Source organism: Pipistrellus kuhlii, unplaced genomic scaffold (genome assembly GCF_014108245.1).
Source record: "Pipistrellus kuhlii isolate mPipKuh1 unplaced genomic scaffold, mPipKuh1.p scaffold_m20_p_23, whole genome shotgun sequence".
Taxonomy (NCBI): domain Eukaryota; kingdom Metazoa; phylum Chordata; class Mammalia; order Chiroptera; family Vespertilionidae; genus Pipistrellus; species Pipistrellus kuhlii.
Genome location: NW_023425522.1, coordinates 11,595,511 through 11,615,936, shown reverse-complemented (window position 1 = coordinate 11,615,936; position 20,426 = coordinate 11,595,511). Strand labels below are relative to the sequence as shown.

Here is a 20,426-nt window from a genome sequence, read left to right as displayed (position 1 = left end):
TTTTCCCCAGAAAGCAACAGGTTGGGAGGCACTCTGCTTCCATCTGTTAATAGGAGTGCTTAGTACATTGACATTTAGCATGTTGATATTTTTGTTGAATTTTTGTCATTTTTTGGTATGTCTCCTGTTTGTTTTTTTTTTGTCACTTTCACCTCCTTTCTTGCATTCTTTGGGTTGTTTTAGAATTCTGTTTTAAATTTAACCTTGACCCTCTTGCTCCTGCTGCTAAGTCCCAGCAGCCCTCTTTGCTTCTGCTTCCGGGCAGAACAGTGTTTACTTCCCCAGGCTGAGTCTTGCAATGAGAGAGCGTGTGAAGCTGACTCACAGTGCTGAGTGAGAAGAGCATGGAGCTGCCCACAGTCTACCCATAGCCAGGGGCAGAGTTACAAAAACCACCCACTCCCAGCGGATTTGCAGCGGGGAGTGAATATCTTACATGCATACTAGAGGCCCAGTGTACTAGGTTGCAAGTCTCACCTAGTGAAAGCTGACCAATGCTGTCTTTGAAGAGCAACGTCCAGTACTCTGAGCAAATCAGGCCCTGACTTTTTAGCAGCCCAAGCTTGTTTACAAATATAACAGTGTTTCCAAGTGGAAGTGTGGACACAAGTGACGCCAGTCTTGTGACCAGTTGTTGGGCAAACCTCTCTATAGAAATGTGCACCCAGCCCAAATATGACCTTGGTGATGAGTTTTGTGGTCAAGATGCCAAAAGCAAGGGTAACAAAAGCACCTGTCAGAGTGGCTGTTATCACAAAGACAAGAAAAAGCAAGTACTATTAGAGAGGATGTGGAGAAAAGGGTGCCTTGTGCACTGTTGGTAGAAATACAGGATTGGGTAAAAGTAGGTTTACAGTTGTTCATATGGAAAATAATACAAAAACTACTACAAGAAGAAATTCTGTTTTGCATATTCACAACTGTAAACCTATGTTTGCCCCACCCTTATAAATCAGTGTAGTCACTATAGAGGTTTCTCAAGGGGGAAAAAAAAAAAAAAGGAACTATCATATGATCCAGCAATTTCACTTCTGGGTATTTATCTGAAGAAAATGGAAACACTAATTGGAAAAAATATATGCACCCTAAGTGTTCATCAGTGAGTAAATGGATCAAAAACGAACCTTGCCATTTCTGTTAACGGATGGACCTTGAGTGTATTATGCTAAGTGAAGGAAGTCAGACAGAAGAAGATGAGTACTAGATGATCTTGCCTATGTGTGGAATTGAAAAAAGAGAACTCAAAGTACAGAGAATAGATAGTGGTTGCTAGAGGCAGGGTGAGAGGGTGGGCAAATGGGTGGCGGCTAAGAAGTTACACATTTCCAATTATAAAATAAATAAATCAAGGGGATATAATATGCAGCATGGTGATTTTATAAATAATGCTGAATTGTATATTTGAAAATTGCTAGGAGAGTAGATCTTATAAGTTCTCATCACGAGAAAAAAGTTTTGTAATTATGTATAGTAATAGATAACTAGCTTATTGTGCTGATTGTTTTTGCAATATATACAAATATAGAATCATTATATTGTGTACCTGAAACTAATGTATTATATACTAATTATTTCTCAATAAAAATTATTGGGTGTAGGGTGTATTTTTGGAAGCTAACTATTTTGGAAATCAACCCTTCTGCTTAATAGTTTTGTTAATAAATAGATTGACTTTACAGATGGCATATCAAACTCAATTAATTCTGACCAGAAAGTAACAACAGTATATTGAAACTGAGGTATAAAACACACCTAATTTAAAAATCTTGCACCAAAAGTAGATGTTCACTACCTCAGTTTTAAGATGATAATTCTTCTAATTTTTCACATGGAAATGAGAATTGCCTCACAGCTGTGTACTGTGATATTCTAAAATAATTTTGATTGATATATGTCCCTATTTTTGGTTGGGGAATTATTTATTTTGAAGTTTAAGGAATATGTCCTAATGTTTGGATTCATATCGTGAGAAATATTATGTTTTAAAATCCAAGAAATAAAATATAGAACATATCCTGATGATAGGTTACTAAAAGTAGCCACATTGAAATAAAATGATGGACACTGAATTAATCCTCTTTATGATAAGTTAGTCAGTACAAGACATAAACTGACATGCTCCTTTTCATTACTTAATTTGTTATCATGAGCAGAAATATGTGGCTAAATTATAAGCTATTTGTGAAGGGGGAGTATGATAAAAGTAGAGCAAATTTCTTTAGTAAGCAAATTTGCATACATAAATTGAAATCTTATTTCAGCCTTTAGGAATCATTAAAAGACTTGAACGAAAAAGAAGAAATGACTTTATTGAGTTATTATGTATAATTACAAACTTTTCTTGTGTGATTAATATTTTTAGTGAAAGAAAGATGTCTCTACTGCTAAAAACCAATTGGTCCAGCAGCTGTCAGTAGGCATCAAATAGTCCATGCAATCTCTCTAGCATATCAAGTTTCCGCATAAGCATGGGTCTATTTCTAGGCTCTTTATCCTATGCTACTGATCTATTTCTCTATCCTCCTACGAATAGTTGATGATTACATTAATCACTGGAGCTTTGTGGATCTTGAATTCGGATAGGCAATTTCCTCTCCACTTCTCCAGAAGTGTCTTACGTATTCCTGGTTCCTTGCAAAAGATTGAATTTTAGACCTAGCTGGTTTGGCTCAGGGGATAGAGCGTTGGCCTGCAGATTAAAGGATCTTGGGTTTCAGTCAGTCAAGGGCAAGCACCTTGGCCCCAGGCTTGATCCATGACCCAATAGCTATACAACCAAAGGTTGTCTCTCACATTCATGTTTCTCTTTCTCTGTTTCTCACCTCCCCCCATTTTTACTCTCTCTAAAAAAAAAGAAAGTTTGAATTTTAGTCCTGGCTGGTGTGGCTCCGTTGGTCAAGTGTGGTCCTCCATGCATCAAAAGGCTGCCTGTTGGATTCCTGGTCAGGACACATGTCCAGGTTTTGGGTTCCATCCCTGAACAGAGTATGTGATGGAGGCAACTCATCAATGTTTCTCTTTCACATCCATGTTTGTTTGTATTTTTTCTCTCTTCCTTCCTCTCTAAAATCAATAAAAAAATATTTTTGAAAAGTTTGAATTTTAGATTTAGCTTGTCAAATAAAAATTCTTTTGGGATTGTATTTAGAATTGAAATGGGGATCTTGGGGCGAATTCTAGGGCAATATTTACAATGTTGAGTCTTCCCATCAATTTGTAACCTCTCCGTTTATTTAGCTTCTTTGTTGTTGCTGTTGTACGTTAGTTACCAGTATTCCTGAATTACCTGGGGATTTTCCCTCAACAATTTTAATACTTTCTTATCCATTGGTGATGTTGACTGGCTTCCACTGCTTACCTGGCAAATTTTTACTTAGCCTTGAAGTCTCATTTCAAATGCTACCTCCTGGGTGAAGGTTCCCCCATTGCTCCTGCCACTCAGAGGATTTATTACATTTGTCATCTAATTGCAAAAGGAAGTGTTTACTGATTGTTCACTATATGCCAGAGCATTTGTGAAGCACTCGCTGAGCATTAGTCCATATAATTTACAAAGCAGCCTTTTGAAACCAGAGTTGGTGTTAGTCTCTCCACTTATGAAGTAAAGAAGCCCAAGAGGCAACCTGTCTAAGGCACAGAGCCAGGAGGAGGCAGGGCCAGGAGAGGGTGGGGGCAGGCTGGCTCCGGAGCCCATGCTCTGAGCGTGTGACATTCTCTTTCAGGCAGTTGTGTTGTTGCACTGAAGTGGTTCACATGCATTCACACAGCCCAGAGGAAGTGTTTGGAGTGCACACACGGAACCAGACGCTGTGAAAGGTGCTGGTTGAACATACGGTGTTGAATAAAACAGACATGAAATAAAAATCACACCAGGACGAATATAGGCACACAGAGTGGGAGCAGGGAAGCCTCGCCTCCTCTGGGATCGCCCAAGAGAGCCTAAAGCCTTGGGTGGGAGAGGGTGCGCTGGAGGGGGAGGGGGAAGGTGGTGCAAAGGGAGGAGGGAGGATAGATGTCTGTTGCCCAAAGCAGCATGAATGCCTCGGAAAGCCAGGAGTGGGATGCTGGAAGGAGAGGCCTGCGGGGCGCACTGCCTGGGGCAGGGCCATCGACTCTGCTGGAGACCCCCTCGGCGATGTGGGTGCGAGGGCGGAAGCACTTGAGGAGGAAAGGGGCAGAGGTCCGAAGGACAGATCTGAGAGACCCCAAGGCCTGTGCAGACTCTCACCGGGGACCCCTGCGGACGCAGAAGCGGGGCCAGTCGTCAAAGCCTTTGGAATGAGTGACCGATCACATTCCGCTGTCCACTCAGGCGGCGCAGGCCGGGCTGGGACAGCGCCTGGGGGCGGGTCCGACGCGCGGGGGTCCGCGGGCGCCTCCAGTTGGGGGCAGGCGGGCCCCACGAGTCCCTCGAGATGGCCCCGCGATGGGTCTCGAGGACGCCTCACCGTTGGGGGGCAGAGTTGCCAGTGCCCCTGAGGCCGTGGCCCCTTCTTAAGCCCGCGGAGCCTCTGGCCGCCTCGCCAGCCTCTCCCGCCTCACTCCAACCCTCCCCCCCTCCCCCAGCACCATGGCTTCAGCACTGAGCTATGTCAACAAGTTCAAGTCCTTCGTGATCTTGTTCGGCACCCCGATCCTGCTGCTGCCGCTCATCATCCTGGTGCCCACCAAGGTCAGTTGGGTCTCCCCGCAGCCCCGGGGGTTCCAGGCTACCGGTCCCACCAACGGGCTTCGAAGGAAGGCAGGCCACGGAGTGGGGGGGCAGGGATACCGAGGCGGCACAGCTCCCCGGGGAGCTCAGGGGCCAGACGGGAGGTGTCCTAGGGGCACCCCAACCTTGGGGTTTACGGATCCCAGGACACAAGAATCGTCCCAGCAAGCACGGAACCTGGCTGCTAGCACAGATCTCTCCACACAGAACACCCACAGGCTCAGCCTGGCCTCAGTCTCTCCAGAGACTCCCGCCCCTCCCCTTGAGTGCCCTGGCCTGGCCTTTCCCTCCTCTCTCCTTCTCTTTCCTCTCTCCTTCTCTCTCCTTCTCTCTCCTTAGCGAAGAAGGACTTCCCAGCTGTAAGGGCTTCTGATATCAGCCAGGCACCTAAGTGGATCCTGAGTGCTGTCTTTGTCACTCTCCGGCCCCATTTTGTGCCTCCGTTTCCCCATCTTTGGCCCACTTCTCTTCCCAACTCGGAACCCCTGGACGCCATGGCTGAGTCAAAATCCTCCTGGGGCTGAAAGGCGGTCAGGGTGGGTCTGCTGTGCGCGCTGCCTGCTGTGGCTGAGGCGGGAGGCGGCCAGGTTCCCAGAGCTCACGCCCTGGGTGGCAGGACTCAGGGTGGCAGGGAAGGCCCTGGCCTCCCAGCGCTCCTGGGAGGGAGGCAGAGAATGAATGGCCTTGGCCACAGGCTGAGGGCGGTGCTGGGCTGTGTGGAGCCTGTTTGGCAGAGACCAGAGCCCTTTGAAGGCTTTTGTGGCTGCTCCTTCCTCACTCCCTCCTCCAGCCCTTTCACTCTCAGCCCAGACAGGAAACCCCCGGACCCCTGTCCCTCCAGGCAGCTTGGGGGAACAGAGGAGTTCTTTCGGGGATACGGGGATACGCTGGAGCAGTCCTGGAGGCCTGGGGTGGACTGGGGTATCAGGAAGGCAGATCTGCAAGAGAACCCGACTTCATTCTCACTTCCTTGTGATTTCAGTGAAGCCTCTGAGCCATGCTAGGCTACATGCCAGCTGCTGACTTTTAAATCCCGCCTCTGGTCGGCATGGCTCAGTGGTTGGGCATTGACCTAGGAACCAGGATGTGTTGGTTCGATTTCGGGTGAGGGCACATGCCCAGGTTGATCCCCAGTGTGGGGTGTGCAGGAGGCAACCAGTCAATGATTTTTCTCTCACCTTTGATGTTTCTATATCACTCTTCCTCTCCTTTCCTCTCTGAAATCAATAAAAACCATATTTTAAAAATTCCACTCCACGTTTGTGTGGGCTTGGAGTGCCTTGCCAGCCACATTCCCGCCTGCCCCCAACTGGAGGCGCCCGCAGACCCCCGCTCATTTACCCCCAGGGAGCAGGCCCAGAGTCCATCTCACTCGCCTGGTGACCGCTCCTCCTCAGACCAGTCTAAAGGAGCCCATCCTGCCTGCGCAGCCTCTCCTGCAGAGCATTCTAGGCCAGGAGGGTCAGGTCCACCTCCGAGATGGGGTGTCTCTGGGCCCCGATAGTGGATGGAGGCGCGGGGCCAGTTCAGCTTTTATTTATTTATTTATTTATTTATTTATTTATTTATGTTTTACAGAGAAGGAGAGAGAGGGATAGAGAGTTAGAAACATCGGTGAGAGAGAAGCATCCATCAGCTGCCTCCTGCACACCCCCTACTGGGTATGTACCCAAAACCAAGTACATGCCCTTGACCGGAATCAAACCTGAGACCTTTCTTTTTCTTTTTTTCTTTTTTAAAATGTATTTTATTGATTTTGTACAGAGAGGAAGGGAGAGAGAGTTAGAAACATCGATGAGAGAGAGTCATCGATCAGCTGCCTCTTGCACACCCCCTACTGGGGATATGCCCGCAACCAAGGTACATGCCCTTGACCGGAATCGAACCTGGGACCTTTCAGTCCCCAAGCCGACGCTCTATCCATTGAACCAAACTGGTCTCGACGCAAACCTGAGAACTTTCAGTCCACAGGCTAACGCTCTATCCACTGAGCCAAACCGGTTTCGGCTCAGCTTGTCTTTTCCGTTGTTTTTTTTTGGTGCTTCCGGGACTGTGCTGTGAAATTGGTTACAGGTACCACCAGTTGTGTCAGAGTTTAGATACTAAAGACTCACCCAGCACTTCCTGTTAAAAGGGTCCTCCTAGCCCCTCAGTTTACAGGTGAGGACATGAACCCGCAGGGAGGGGGCCGGGTTGGGAGTGAGACGAGTGTTTGCTCCATGGCACTGCTGAGTGACTGCTGAAAGCCAGACAGTGGCAGACAGTGGGCACTGGTCGGTCTGCCTGGTGTGGAGCCTGGGCTCCTGCCTTGAGCCCGTGGCGGCATCAGCATCGATGCCTGCACCCCTCAAGCAGGGGCATCAGCAAAGCCCTCTCAGGGGTTGTCCCAACTGGAGAGAGTGTCACGCCAGCTAGTGGTGTGGAGGCCAGGGACTCGGAGGGAAGTCTTACAAGCACAGGGCACCGCACCCCTCAGCAAAGAATCTGCCAGCCCAAAATGTCCGCAGTGGAAAGGCTGAGAAACCCGCACTAGGCAGGGCGAGGGGTCCTGAGGTTATCGTGGGGCGCCGAAGAAAGGCTTCCTTTTTATGCCAGCTAACACAGTCCAGACAAAGAATTTCTGTCCTCACACAATATCCCCTGCACGTAACACGTGCTCTCAGGGTGATGTTAAGCAGTGAGAGTGGACAGGTGCGTCTCTCCAGCAGCGTGGTCGTGGTCATAGCTGGAACTATGCTAGTCCATTCCTTGAATCCCCTCAGGGTCAGGCCCGAGGACAGAGTGAATCCACAAACCCTGGTCTGGTCTCAGGTGCTTCCTGTTCTGTGGTGGTGATGGTTGTGGTTGTGGTGGTGGTGGTGATGGTGGTGGTGGTGGTGGTGGTGGTGGTGGTGATGGTCAGACATTAAGGAAACAACAATGGCAACCGCATGTGCCAATTGCTCTGGCTGGGGGAGCAGACAAAGAGGCAGGCACAGACCCAGGCTGTGGAAGAGGCGGGGGAGGCACCTAAGGAGAAACACAGACTGCCACCAGGTGGGGTGTGTAAGAGGGGGCCCAGTTTCTGCCAGTTGCTGGGGTAGCTGGAACTCGGGGTGTGAGTGGGCAAGGAGATGGAGCTGGAGGGGTGTGCAGGACGTGCTCCATCCGGGAGAGTCTCCTGTTATGCTAAGGCATTCGGGTTTTGTCCTGGAGACAAAAAGGGCATTTAAAAAGTGGGTGATATAGTCAGACTTGCAAAAGAGTAAAAGGGAGCCACCTTGTGCTAGGCTAGGGAGTGATACAATAGGAAGGTCAAATAAAATATAGCTGTAGTCATCCAGGAAGGGAAGTGTGTCCTGAACAAAGGCAATGGGCTGGGGTGAAGGCAGGAGGAGGAGGAGGCCAGAGAAGAAAGGGCTAAAAGCTATATATAGGTCTTGGCGTTAATGTAGTAGGCTGGGATGGACTGAGGGGGAGGGTAGAACCTGGGTGGTTAATAATGATTCTGATAAAAGTGCTGGAATATGAAACTACCTTGGGAGGTGAGGGAGGCAGCAGCATGCCCAAACCTCAGGGCTGTCTCTTCAGTCTGCCAGGTGTGCCTACGCCATCATCATCATGGCCACTTACTGGTGCACAGAAGTCATCCCTCTGGCTGTCACCGCCCTCTTGCCTGTCTTGCTTTTCCCACTCCTCAAGGTTCTGGACTCCAAGAAGGTGAGCGACCCCGAGGATCCTGGGGGCTTCCTGCTTCTCCCCTGGGCTCCTTCCCAGAGCCTCGCTCGGAGCAGTGTAGACCCCAGGAGACCAGAGATGCTTCCTGTGGGTTCCTTTTGGCATGGAGACATACCACTTGACCCTGCATCCCACTCCCAACTGACCCTCACGTCAGCATCTGGTCTGCTAGCCTGTCTCTGGGGACTTGGGTGGGCCTGGGCCAAGCAATGTGTGGCCAGGAGGCAGCCCTGACTGGGCCTCCATGCCACCACCTTCCAGGTGTGTGTCCAGTACATGAAGGACACTAACATGCTGTTCCTGGGAGGCCTCATCGTGGCTGTGGCCGTGCAGCGCTGGAACCTGCACAAGAGGATCGCCCTGCGCATACTCCTCTTGTTGGGGACCAATCCTGCACGGTAATTACGCCTTTTCTTCTGGCTCTCTATGGGCCCCAGGGCTGGGAGGAGCTGTGGCACAGCCCAGGTCACCCACTGGCAAGGGCTACCCATGGGCTTACCTGGGCTTGGCAGGCAGGTGGACCCCTCGGTGGGGTATGTGACAATCTCAGCTGAGGACACCAGATGCATGGGCAATGGTGGGGCCTGTGGTGAGTGGCAGGAGGTAAGGGATCTCTGAATCCGGAGGAGACTGGTCAGCAAGGGCCCCTGCATGTAAAGAGGGCTTCCTGGGGGAGGGGCTGCAGGGTTCCACAGGTAGCAAGGTGGGTGGAGGCTGGAGCCAGCCAGGCCTGATAGAGCATTTGTGGGGAAAGCGGCCAGAGGTGGCTCAAGGAGGAGCAGAAAGGTCATCCTTCCAGAGCTCACACCCACTAAGCTAGCCTCTGTAGAGAAGCTTCTTACCTCATCTTCCCCATGTCACTCACAACCTCAGCTTCTCCCCTCTCTCCAAGATCGCCCCTCCAACCACAGGCAGCTTCCAACCAACCCATGGAGTTGACATCCTCAGATCCCCCTGGTTCTGAGCATCTGCAGCGCCCAGGCATGACTCTGGGAGCGCACTTATCTCCTCACTTATCTCTCTCCACAACTCTGAGAGTTGGGTTTTATTCCTCCACCCAGCTTCTATAGATGAGGCATTTGAGACAGAGAAGGGTGAAATGCTGAGAAATGAGGCCTTGGCCCCTGAGTTCAGCTCTAGTAGAGACGCCAGGATGCAATTCTCTTTTGAGGCAACGTGCCCAGCCCAGCCCCGGAGAGGCAGCAGTTGGTTACTTCACAGCAAATCCCTTCAGAGATGTCCATGTGTCAGGGACTGTGCCGGCCCCACGCACACAGAGCCTGGCGCATCCCCAGGAGTTGCTGCCTAGCTCCCTTGGCACCTCAGGCTCCGCTGAGCAGAAAGCTTTGCGCCTTTCTGGTCTCTGTTACCCTACGTGGTATCTATCCCCTCCAGTGATTAGTCTACAGGGTCAAATAAAAAACCATTGCATTTTCTAGAAGAATGAGACCTCGGTGGCCTCAGAATTCTTGCTCTCAGGATCCTTGGATTGGCCAGACTTCCTCCACCAGCAGGTGGTCCTCATTCTGAGAGAGCTGAAGGACTTTGGTTCCACATCCAGAAGTTCACGCAGACTTCTCTGCTCCTTCCTGTCACTGGGCTTCTCCTCTGAGCTTGGTTTCCAGCTCCATGGCACTTGCCTGGCCTAGGTAGACCTTTATGTTGAGGCCATGGTGTCTTGAAGCATCAGGTCAAAGCCTCATATATGAAAACTCTGCTCCTCCTTCCAGCCTGGACCCAAGCCTGTGTTCTGTGGGTCTGTGAGATCAGCCTGCATGGACACGAGCTTGGACCTTGCCTTGGTGCAGTGCAGCACCTAGATCTTTTCTCCAGGAAAGTTAGTGACCCTGAGGAGAGGCCTGGCTGCAGAGGGACATGGAGAGCGAGAACGGTTTTGTTCCATCCAGCCCTCCCTGAGCTCCTTCTGTTCCTGGCCTTGTGCTGAGTCTGTGGAAGCCATGGAGAAGAATCAGGCTCTTCCCCTCCCTGCTCACCACCAAGAGAAGAGCAGATATGGGCACGGGTCTTCCAAATCCAGCCACTGATGAGTGTTGGTGGGGCTGGAGGAGGGTGTGTCCGCCCCTGCATGGTGGCCACTGGGAGGAAGGCTACAGAGGAGGGACTTTGATTAGAAGAACCATGAGGGGTGCTCTAGGCAGATGGCAGAGGTGAGACAGCGGTGAAAGGACAGGTGTTATAAATGAAGGGAACATGTTTTCTGAGTACTGTTTGATCTGGTCCATTGCAGAGTGGAGGGAGTACAAGGTGTGTGTGCAGAGAGAGGCAGTGGGGCAGTCAGCCATGAAGGAGGTCCCACTTTCCCAGGCTCACCCTACCCCTCAAGGCTAACTATTATGAGAGGAGAAGCAGGGTCTGGGGTGGGTGGGAATCTTCTAGATAGAAGTGGGTGGGGTGTTGGGGCTGCTTGCCCATAGGGCTGTCCAGCACACCCTTAGGACACACTAGGGCCAACCTCCACCCTGGGTTGACACCCTCTGGATGCCTGTGCTGCCCCTTCTGGATAGGAGCTCCTCAGAACCACGACTGGGTCTGAGACAGGCCTCTTGGTGCCCCCTGCCCCTCCCCTATAGCCAGCAGGGAAGAAATCAGTAATGTCTACGGGGAGAGGTAGGAGGAAAGGGAAGGAGGCAGAAGGAAGGAAAGGAGGAAGAAAGGACAGGAGGAAGAGGGAGGGACTCAAAGTATAATCCTCTCCTGGACTACCCAGACTTGAACTGGCATCAGCACCTTGGCCTTGACCCCTGGCATCCCTGCAGGGGGACCTAACCCTTGTTGCTCCCTGAGGGCTTGGGGCAGTGGGGATGGGGATCCTCTGCTTCCCTTCCTGTTCCTCCTCTGCAGGCTGATGCTGGGCTTCATGGGCGCCACCGCCTTCCTCTCCATGTGGATCAGCAACACAGCCACCACAGCCATGATGGTGCCCATTGTGGAGGCCGTGCTGCAGCAGATGCAGGACAGGAGCAAAGTCAGAAAAGGCAGCAAAGGCAGCAAAGGCAGCATGGGGTCCATGCAGCCTTCAGAAAATAGCAGTTCTGGTGAGCCGACAGGTGAGCTCCTGGCCAGGTGCTGCTGGGGTCCCCAATATCAGGCAACCCCTCTGTTTCCAAAAACTTTGGCCACCTCTCTGCCTCCTGGAGCCCACATTTAAGCAGGCATACAGAGAAATACTTAGAAACTGCTGTTTTTGTAACCTTTGGTGATGTAGTTATTGCAAGAAAGTTAAATTCATTAGTATTGCTTATAGCAAGATTCAACCTTTGGTTCCTTTAATCTCAGAAATCAATAGCTGTTCATTTGATTATGCATTTAAGCACCTTTTGAGCACTCACTGGGGGGCCCTCACCCATTTCTCTTCCTACTCATCCTCATGGAGGCCTCCCTGGCACAGGTCACACCTCCCATCTGTTCTCTGCTCACACAGGCATTGGGGTGTTCTTCCCATGCTGCTTTCCAACAGGCACTTTGCTCAGGGAACTCAGATGACACCTGATTTATTCTCTGCCTTGTTTGTACCCCATCCCCAGGGCCCAGCACATGGGAACTCAGGGCCCTTTCTGATGGCCTGATTGCCAGATCCTGGGGCAGGTCCTGGGGCTGCTGAGATGAAGTAGGCACACCCTATTTCCAACTCAAGAAGCCGGGTGGGGTGGGGAAATGAGGCCCCTCACACAGTTCTTCTGACTTGGGGGAAGCCATGGGATGCCATAAGCCAGACACTAAAGGAGCTCAGACAAGGGGGAGGATTGCTAGGAGGCACGGACATCTAAGATGGATTTAGACACCCCTCTGGATAAAGGGGCCAGCCAGAGCATAGGCTAGGAAGCAGGGAAGAAGGGCGTGTGTCTAAAGTGGCTGCATTTGCCCTGGGCATGGAGGAGCCTGGGGAAGCAGTGGGAAGTGACAGAGAAAGCAGGCAGAAAGGATGACACGGTTGGGTTGTGGGTTGAGAGGACCCGGGGAGGGAGCCTGCAGAGCCAGCACATCCCCACCTCAGGTCAGCAGCAGAGCTAGGAGCTGGAGCTGAGCCATGGCCCCCGGGGCTGGCTCTGCTTACGAAGGTGTGTCACTACAGGGAACCAAGTGATTTTTGAAGGCCCTGCTATGGAGCCGGAGGAGGATAGAGACAGGAAGAACATGTGCAAGGCCATGACACTGTGCGTGTGCTACTCGGCCAGCATCGGAGGCACTGCCACCCTGACCGGGACAGGACCCAACGTGGTGCTCATGGGCCAGATGCAGACGTGAGTCACTGGCCATGCCTTCTGGGGACAATGACTTGGGCCCTGGGTTGGAGGGACTCAACCTCCTCTCCCATCTCCTGAGCTGGGCCCTAGAGCTGGGGTCTGGCAGGGGTGGGAGGCTGGGCCCCCATCAGCCTCTGCTGCACCTGCTCAGAACTTTTCAGGGTGGGAGCTGATGACAGTCTTCACGCCTGGCTGCTTTCTCTCTTGGGTGCAGTATTTTCACTCAGACACGTCATATTATTGAACTCTGAACTAAAGTCATGGGAAGAGACATCATTTTAGATACTGGGTCCTTGTTTACAATTTGCTGAAATAGACACCCTTTAGATGCTCTCCTCAAAACTGGCTCACCAACTTTGGTCATAAATGGTAATGGCCCTATGATATTAGGGATCTTGAGATGCAATAAAGAGTTAGGGGTCATGCCGAAACCTGTTTGGCTCAGTGGATAGAGTGTCGGCCTGCAGATTGAAAGGTCCTGGGTTCGATTCCGGTCAAGGGCATGTACCCTGGTTGCGGGCACACCCCCTGTAGGGAAGTGCAAGAGGCAGCTGATCGATGTTTCTCCCTCATCGATGTTTCTAACTCTCTATCCCTCTCTCTCTTCCTCTCTGTAAAAAAAAAAACCAATAAAATATATATTTTTTAAAAAAAGAGTTAGGGGTCAGGCCATTCATTGCCTCATCAGCTCATTCACTACAGTTCCTCTCATTGCCCTTGAGTGGCCTGTGCCCTTGTGAGGCCACAGGTGGACCACAGTGGTGGTCTGTAACTTTCCTTGGCCACAAGGGGCACAGGTCTTAAGGTCCCAGTTGTGTGCTGGCCTTGTGCTGGGGGGAGCGGGGTGGGAGGGGGCTGGAATCACAGAAGTGGGGGAGACCTGGGCTCTGTCTGTGGGATATTCATGGTCTGCTGAGGTAGCGGATGCCTGGTGAGTTCTAGGCAGGACATGTAAATGCATGAAGGAAAGTACAGACGCAGTGAGCACAGAAAAGGAGAGAAGTATGACGTGCCCATCCTGTGCAGACAAGACAGGTGGGGTGGGAGGGCAGCTAGGAGGTGGGAGGGCAGGCATGGAGCCTGGCCAAGCAGATTCTTGAGGTCCACAAGCAGACTCTTCTGATCTTGTGATGTTTTCTGTAATGATAGCCTCGGGCTCTCCCTGGAGTTCCTGCTGAGTGCAGAGAGCTCTGTGTCTACTTTGACACCCTTGGGCTGAAGTGAGCAAGTCTGGGGATGGGAGGCAGAGCCTGGAGGGAAAGAGACCCTCCTCCAGTCCCCAGAACCCTGTCTGGTCCCACTGTGGGAGGCCTTTGAGATTGTTTTCCTAAGGGGGTCTTCCCTGGTAGAAGCCCACAGAATGAGGGTTCTGGGGCTTCTGTGGACCTCCTGATGCTATTGACCAAAGTACGTGTGTACAAAGCTGTCTTTTTCTGGATGGAATGGCTGTGACTTTCATGAGCTTCTCAACAGTGTCTGGACCCCCATGAGGGACAGTTGGTCAACCCTCCGGCTTGTATTGGGCTTGGCTATGTTCTGGGGCCACAATGATTAGGGTAATACTGGGCGGTGGGCATGGATGGCCGGACCTCAGGAGGATGAGACTCTGCTCCAGACCACCTCTCAGGGTCCAGCTACTGGTCATCTTGTATCTAACTTGCTCTGAGACTTGTATCCATCTTGACCTGCTTGCTCTGAGACTCAGCATCTGCTAGAGGTGTGGATCCATGTTTCTCTCTCCAGACTATTTCCTGATAGCAAAGACATCGTGAACTTTGCTTCCTGGTTTGAATTTGCCTTCCCCAACATGATGATCATGCTGCTGCTTGCCTGGTTGTTGCTCAAGTGTATGTTTTTGAGGTTCAGGTAAGTTTGAACTGCTTCCCAAATAGAGTCTAACCTGCCATGCCCTTGCAGAAGAACCGACAGTGGAATCCATAGAGTTCTTCCTGTCTGGCTCCATTTCCACAGCCCATCATCTGCAGTCTACCCTCTCATTTTGGCCACCTCAGGCTGCTCACTGTGCCTTTGCACATGCTGTTCCCTCTTTCTGGAATGCCATTCCCTATCTTCCCACCTTTCAATCTCCTTAGGCTTCAAGGCCAGTTCAAATGCTGCTTCTTTAGGCACACGTTTCCTGACTTTCCCCACCTCATTTCGTTGTGAAAGAATCCCCGCCTGCTCCTCTGGGCTTCCATGGGCACCCCATAGCCTTGACCCTCGATACCTGCAGCCATGTTCCAGTGCTGTCTCTGATCCCTGACCCCTGACCTGAGCTCCTTTGGGGCCTGTGGTAAGTTCTCTCTGTCCCCTGCTCCCAGCCAGGGAGAAAGGGTGCCATCAACGTGAGTCAAAGCAATTAAAGGGAATCTTGTCCCCGTGAGCAAATCGATACTCTGGACCAACTCCCACTTGGCCGTATGTGTCCATTGGGTCGGGCCACAGCACACCACCTGCCCATGTCCAGACTCTTCTTGAACATGTTCCCAGTAGCGTGCGAGTTCTGGGAAGTTTACCTTTCTCTTCCCTGTACACCCCAACCCAAGTTCACCAAGAGTCAACCTTGACAGCAGCTAGACTTTGGACAGAAACCCTGGTGTGTGTCTGACAAATACCTCAAAAACACTGGGTCCCCTTAGTGTTTTAAAAGACACACATCTATCTATGGAGCTAAGGGGACCCTCTCACAGGCATATGGGAAATGCTTAGCTGAGAGCGGTGTGCTCCCCTTAAATCACAGGCAGCTAGAGCCAAAGAGAAGGGGCTATCTGGTCACAGGGAGGAGATCTCAGAGCCGAGAGGCAAAAGTGCCCCCAAACTCAGGGAGTTAACAGGGGGAAAACGAGATTTCTGTAAGTTTTCTTCTGAAGGAGGAACTTGTTTGGAAACTGCAGTTAAAAGAAATCTCTCTCTATAATCAAAGTAGTCATAGTAATGACCTAATAATCCTCACATGCCACCGGTGTGCTGGCCTCACATGAGAGGGAAGCTGCTCCATGGGCTCTTGGGGTTCAGCCTGGCTTCGAGGGAAGCTCTTTGCCCTGCTTTTCACACCTGCTTCAGGACCAGTGGGTCCCAGGAGATGTGCCCCAAGGTGTCGCAGGCTGCAGGTGGTGTCCCTGCCTCTAATGGGGCCATAGGAATAATAATGACCAACATCTGTTGAGTTGCAGACACAACTTTAATATATTAATTAATCTTCACGTCACCCTGGGAGGTAGGTGACCTTATTATTCCCAGTTTATAAGTAAGGAACTGAGGCATGGAGAGGGGGAAAGGCTGCTCAGGGCTGTGTCACTTGGAAACGGTGGGACTGAGCTTTGAACACAGGCAGTTTGGCTCTGGAGCCTGTGCCCACACCCCTACATCCTTGTTTCAGTCAGTTCTGACTGCCATAGCAATGTGCCACAGACTGGGCGCTCCACTGCAGGCATTCATTTTCCACAGTTCTGGGGGTGCAAGTTCCAGATTAAGGTGCCAGCCGATTTGGTTCTTCCTGAGAACCCTCTTCCTGGCTTGCACATGGGAGACTTGCCTCCTGGACCACCTCACCACAGGCAGCACCTATCTCAGCTGTGGAACCATCTCTACTGGCCTTCACTTGGCTCTCTTATCTGGTTAGTCCTGGAGAGCAATGTCAGGGCCATTGCCTTTGGGCTAATCCAGGAAAACTATCTTTTTGGGTTTGTGGGTGAGTTCCTTGTCCACTTCCAGCCAAGGGGGCTACCACCCTCTCCCTCTTCACCCACCCCAGGACTACCCAGGACTTACACCAAACTTTCTTAACCAGGCGACCCCTGGATTAGGCATGAGGGCTTTCTGGGCCTCTGCCACAGCACAGGCACTTGGGACTCATGGGTCCCTTCACCTCTCCTTGGTGCTGTACTGGTTCACCCGCATCATCTGAAGGCCATCCCACTGTAGAAGGACACGTTGTACCCGTCCCACCTCTTGGGCTCACCCAGGCAAACTGGGTCCACTTGCCTGTATCTCGTGCCAGCCCAGTGATCACCAGACAGGGTTAACCCATGATGAGGGTGAAACTGCTCAGCATACGAGGGTCCCGAAGGCTTGCTGGCACCGTTGTGGGGGTCCAGTGTCGGACAACTGCACGTGCAGTGTAGCCCCCAGAGTGGACTTCCCCCAGCATCAGGCATGAGGGCAATGGAAGCTGGGAGCAGGAGTCAGCCCTTGTCCTGGAAACCTGGAGACTCTGGCCCACCCCGGAGCCTCAAGGATGACATGTGGCAGCAGGCTGATTCTTGGTCAAACAGACTTTCCCATGCCAAGGGGGCGAGAGGCTCCCTCCACCCCAGCAGTCATCTACCTGCTGGATGACCTAAGGGCTGTCCCCGGCAGGTGACTCTCAGGACACCCAGGCTTGGCCCTGGTCCAGCACAGAGACCCCGCAGGCTGTGCAGATAGGACACCCCATCACTGCCTCCTTCTTTCCCAGCCCCTGGGCATCCCTGTGTCCTGACCTTCCTTGATCTGTGTTCCAGGTATGCACCCTCATCACATCGCCCCCACAGGCAGGTCACATCCAGCCTTGGTTTCAGAAATGGGCATCTCAACACCAGTTCTACCACCCTCTGGCACCCCCCTCCCCCATGAAGTCTGACTTGGGGCCCAGGAAGGTCGCCCACAGGAAGGGCTACGCAGGGACAGTCCTCTTGGCCCACCCACCACCTTCAGGCTGATGCGCTGGAACATGTCCCTGGATTCTTCAGAGAATCCCCCAGGGCCCGGATCCTGGGCCCCAGTGGCCACAGTTTGCCCCTCCCTAAGGCTAACATACTCTATACATCTCCCAAGAATCTCTCCTTTATCCTGCATCCTCATGCCAGCAGCCCCTAGGGGAGGTCCTGCAGGGAATCCTGGGAGGCCATGTTAGCCAGTGGGCACTGGTGCCTAAGGAACCCATCCAAGATCAGGGCTGGGCTGGCTTTCTTCCTGCCATTGCCATGCCTCCTGCCTGCCTGTCTCCTGGGTTGGGATCCTTTACTTCCAGCACCCACCCTCCTCTTGCCTGGCTCAGTCTGCTTGTTCTTGGTGTCCACTCGAGCCACCTGATGATGGGGGCCGACATCCTGGCATCACTGAAGGCATCCCCAGGCCACCGTGGGAGAAGAACGATTTAGGGGGCATGCGAGGAAGTCTTGGCTCCACCCTGTGTTGCTCCAGAACTTCTCATGGCCATTTCCCAGGTGGCAGATGACAGGAGCAGCTGGTCTCCAGGCAACTGGGCACCTGCCAGGTCCCCAATGCCAGTGGTGGCTTCATTTCTGTTTGCCTCTGATGATCCTGCCCAACTCCCTCCCCCCCTCCTCATTCTGCTTAACCTCCCACCCTCTTGGCCATCCTCTCCTTTCCTGTCTCCATTGCCCCTGAGACCTGGCCAGACTGGACACCTCACCTGTGTCATCTCAGCCCTCCTCTGGGAGCATCTTCCAGTTCTGGGCATGTGCTAAGCACACATAACAGGTCCTGGGAGGTAGGGTGGGCAGGTGAGAGAGATGGAGTGGGGAAGTAATGTACTCAAGCACCCTCCACCCCAGACATTAGGCAGCACCATAATAGGCCTTTCTGCCATGTTCTATTGCCCAACATTCAGGCTTCCATCTGACCAGCCCCTGAGCCAACCAATCTGCTCCGTTTTTCTCTTATCTTTGCCTCCTCTAGTTCTAAGAAGGAATTCGGCAAGGAGGTAAAGCTTAGTGAGAAGGCCATGTATGAGATACTGAAGGAGGAATACAGGAATCTGGGACCCTTCTCCTTCGCCGAGATCAACGTCACGCTCTGTTTCTTCCTGCTGATCTTCCTGTGGTTCTCCCGGGACCCCGGCTTCATACCTGGCTGGGGGTCGATCACCTGGGTGGAGGGCAAGACAAAGTAAGTCATTGCTTTGGCAGCACCTGCCATGTCCTCTCTTGTTCTGTAGTTGAGTTCTGGAGCACTCTGTTGGTTTCCCAACTCAGTTTTTCATCAGTCTTTAGGACAAGTCCACAGATACAGTATGTCCCTGTAGTCCCTTCTTTCCCAACAGACTGAACAGAAAGTCCTTGGCCAGGCTGGTGGCTAGAGCTGTGATTGAGGGAGACTTGTTGGGTTAGAGTGGGGCTTCCAGAGATCTAGTTTCCAAATCTCTCCTCCATCATCTTTTCCCCTCTCATCCAGTGTTCAGGCGCTTCTTTAGGCAGAGACTTGGAAAAGGGGGGTATATGTAGTTTCTCTTCTGGCTAAGATGTTATATGGTTAGATGGAAGAAAGGCTGAGACACATACATATCTTAGAAAAGGCAGGAGATATGGGTCGAGAGGTAGCTGCCTATTACTGCTGTTTCCATTTTGAAGGTCTATTGGTGATCACCTGGTGAACCCAGATTTCTAGAGAATCTGGCCAAGAGGTCATGATGTCTACCCATGACAATACAGGAAGTGAGAGTGAAGTGAGCTGCTCAGAGTTGCCCAGTGTTGGTAGCAGAGCCAGGCCAAGGATGAGGGTTTCCAGCCAGAATTCAATCTACTCCTGATCTTGGCCTTTGGGGTGTCAGTTTGCAGGAGCACATAGACGAGGCACAGGTTTGTGGCATGGCTTCCTGCAGCTGAGTTGGCTCATCCATGTGCTCTCCCCATCTAGGTATGTCACCGACGCCACCGTGGCCATGTTTGTGGCCATATTGCTATTCATTGTGCCTTCACAGAAGCCCAAGTTCAACTTCTGCAAGCAGACTGAGGAAGGTAATGCCTCTGTCTTGGCCTCGCATTCATCAGGGTTGGGGGCCTGGTAGCAAAGGCTCTCCATGGAAGTCCCTGGGCTTAGGAGGGAGAAAAGCCCACACCATCAAAGAGGACTGGCAAGATTGCCGAGTCTGGGCAGAGGGCATTTTTCAAGCCCTCCCTGGGTATTGTTTAGTGCAAAATCTCTTTTGCTTTTTAAACATTTGAAATCATATTAATATTACATCAGGAACAGAAAAATGTTTTGAATTTCCCATAACACCATCAGTATTATTTTGTTTTCTCTCTTCTTACCAGTTTTTACTAATATGCATGTATATTATATGACTATAATCAAAACACACCATTTGAATCCTGTTGCTTTGTTGTTTATGTTTTCAAGTTTTTGACTGGGTTATTCTATAGACATTTCCTGCTCTTGCCTGAGTCTTCAAACTTATCTTCCCTAATAATGCATTGTATTGAGTCAAGGGGCTGTAACCCTTCTCCCATTATGGGACATTTTGTGTTCATGTGTCTAGCTTTTTTTTTTTTTTTTTTTTTTTTTTTTTTTTTTTTTTTTTAATGAATAACATCCCATCTATTTTACTTGCTAATCCTCACCTGAGGTTATTTTTCCATTGAATTTTAGGGACAGTAGAGAGAGAGGGAGAGATAGAGAGAAACATCGATGTGAGAGAGACATATTGACTGGTTTCCTCCTGCACGCACCTGGACCAGGGCCTGGGAACCTGCAACCAAGGTACGTGCCCTTGACTGGAAGCAAACCCCGGAACTTTTCAGTCCTTGGGCCGATGCTCTATCCACTGAGCAAAATCAGCTAGGACATATAGCTTATTCTTTGAAGGTGTTTCTTCTTCAGGATAAATTCCTAGGAGTGATATCAAATTGCTTTTCAAAAAGATTATATCAATTTATGTATTTATCATTATTAAATATATTTTTATTAATTTCAGAGAGGAAGGGAGAGGGAGAGAAAGATAGAAACATCAA

At 51.1% G+C, this 20,426-nt stretch overlaps 2 protein-coding genes across 2 annotated transcripts; both read left to right on the top strand.

Moving 5' to 3' along the window:
* The first annotated feature begins 4,502 nt into the window (after positions 1 to 4,502).
* LOC118726976 (solute carrier family 13 member 5-like) lies at positions 4,503 to 12,694 on the top strand. The gene is made up of 5 exons (XM_036452378.2): positions 4,503 to 4,672; positions 8,282 to 8,410; positions 8,690 to 8,826; positions 11,291 to 11,496; positions 12,522 to 12,694. The coding sequence occupies exons 1-5, from the start codon at positions 4,571 to 4,573 to the stop codon at positions 12,692 to 12,694; spliced, it is 747 nt and encodes a 248-aa protein (XP_036308271.2). The 5' UTR covers positions 4,503 to 4,570.
* Positions 12,695 to 14,500: 1,806 nt separating this feature from the next.
* Positions 14,501 to 19,879, top strand: LOC123652958 (solute carrier family 13 member 5-like). Its single transcript, XM_045586689.1, has 3 exons — positions 14,501 to 14,559; positions 18,376 to 18,585; positions 19,333 to 19,879. The coding sequence occupies exons 1-3, from the start codon at positions 14,501 to 14,503 to the stop codon at positions 19,481 to 19,483; spliced, it is 420 nt and encodes a 139-aa protein (XP_045442645.1). The 3' UTR covers positions 19,484 to 19,879.
* Positions 19,880 to 20,426: the final 547 nt, after the last annotated feature.

Excerpts from the sequence above, each read along its gene's own strand:
- LOC118726976 (XM_036452378.2), top strand. The coding sequence starts at position 4,571 with ATGGCTTCAGCACTGAGCTATGTCAACAAGTTCAAGTCCTTCGTGATC. Across the intron at positions 8,827-11,290 it reads TTGGGGACCAATCCTGCACG|GCTGATGCTGGGCTTCATGG; the intron begins GTAATTACGCCT and ends CCTCCTCTGCAG. Across the intron at positions 11,497-12,521 it reads CAGTTCTGGTGAGCCGACAG|GGAACCAAGTGATTTTTGAA; the intron begins GTGAGCTCCTGG and ends GTGTCACTACAG.
- LOC123652958 (XM_045586689.1), top strand. The coding sequence starts at position 14,501 with ATGATGATCATGCTGCTGCTTGCCTGGTTGTTGCTCAAGTGTATGTTT. Across the intron at positions 14,560-18,375 it reads TGTATGTTTTTGAGGTTCAG|TTCTAAGAAGGAATTCGGCA; the intron begins GTAAGTTTGAAC and ends TGCCTCCTCTAG. Across the intron at positions 18,586-19,332 it reads TGGGTGGAGGGCAAGACAAA|GTATGTCACCGACGCCACCG; the intron begins GTAAGTCATTGC and ends CTCCCCATCTAG.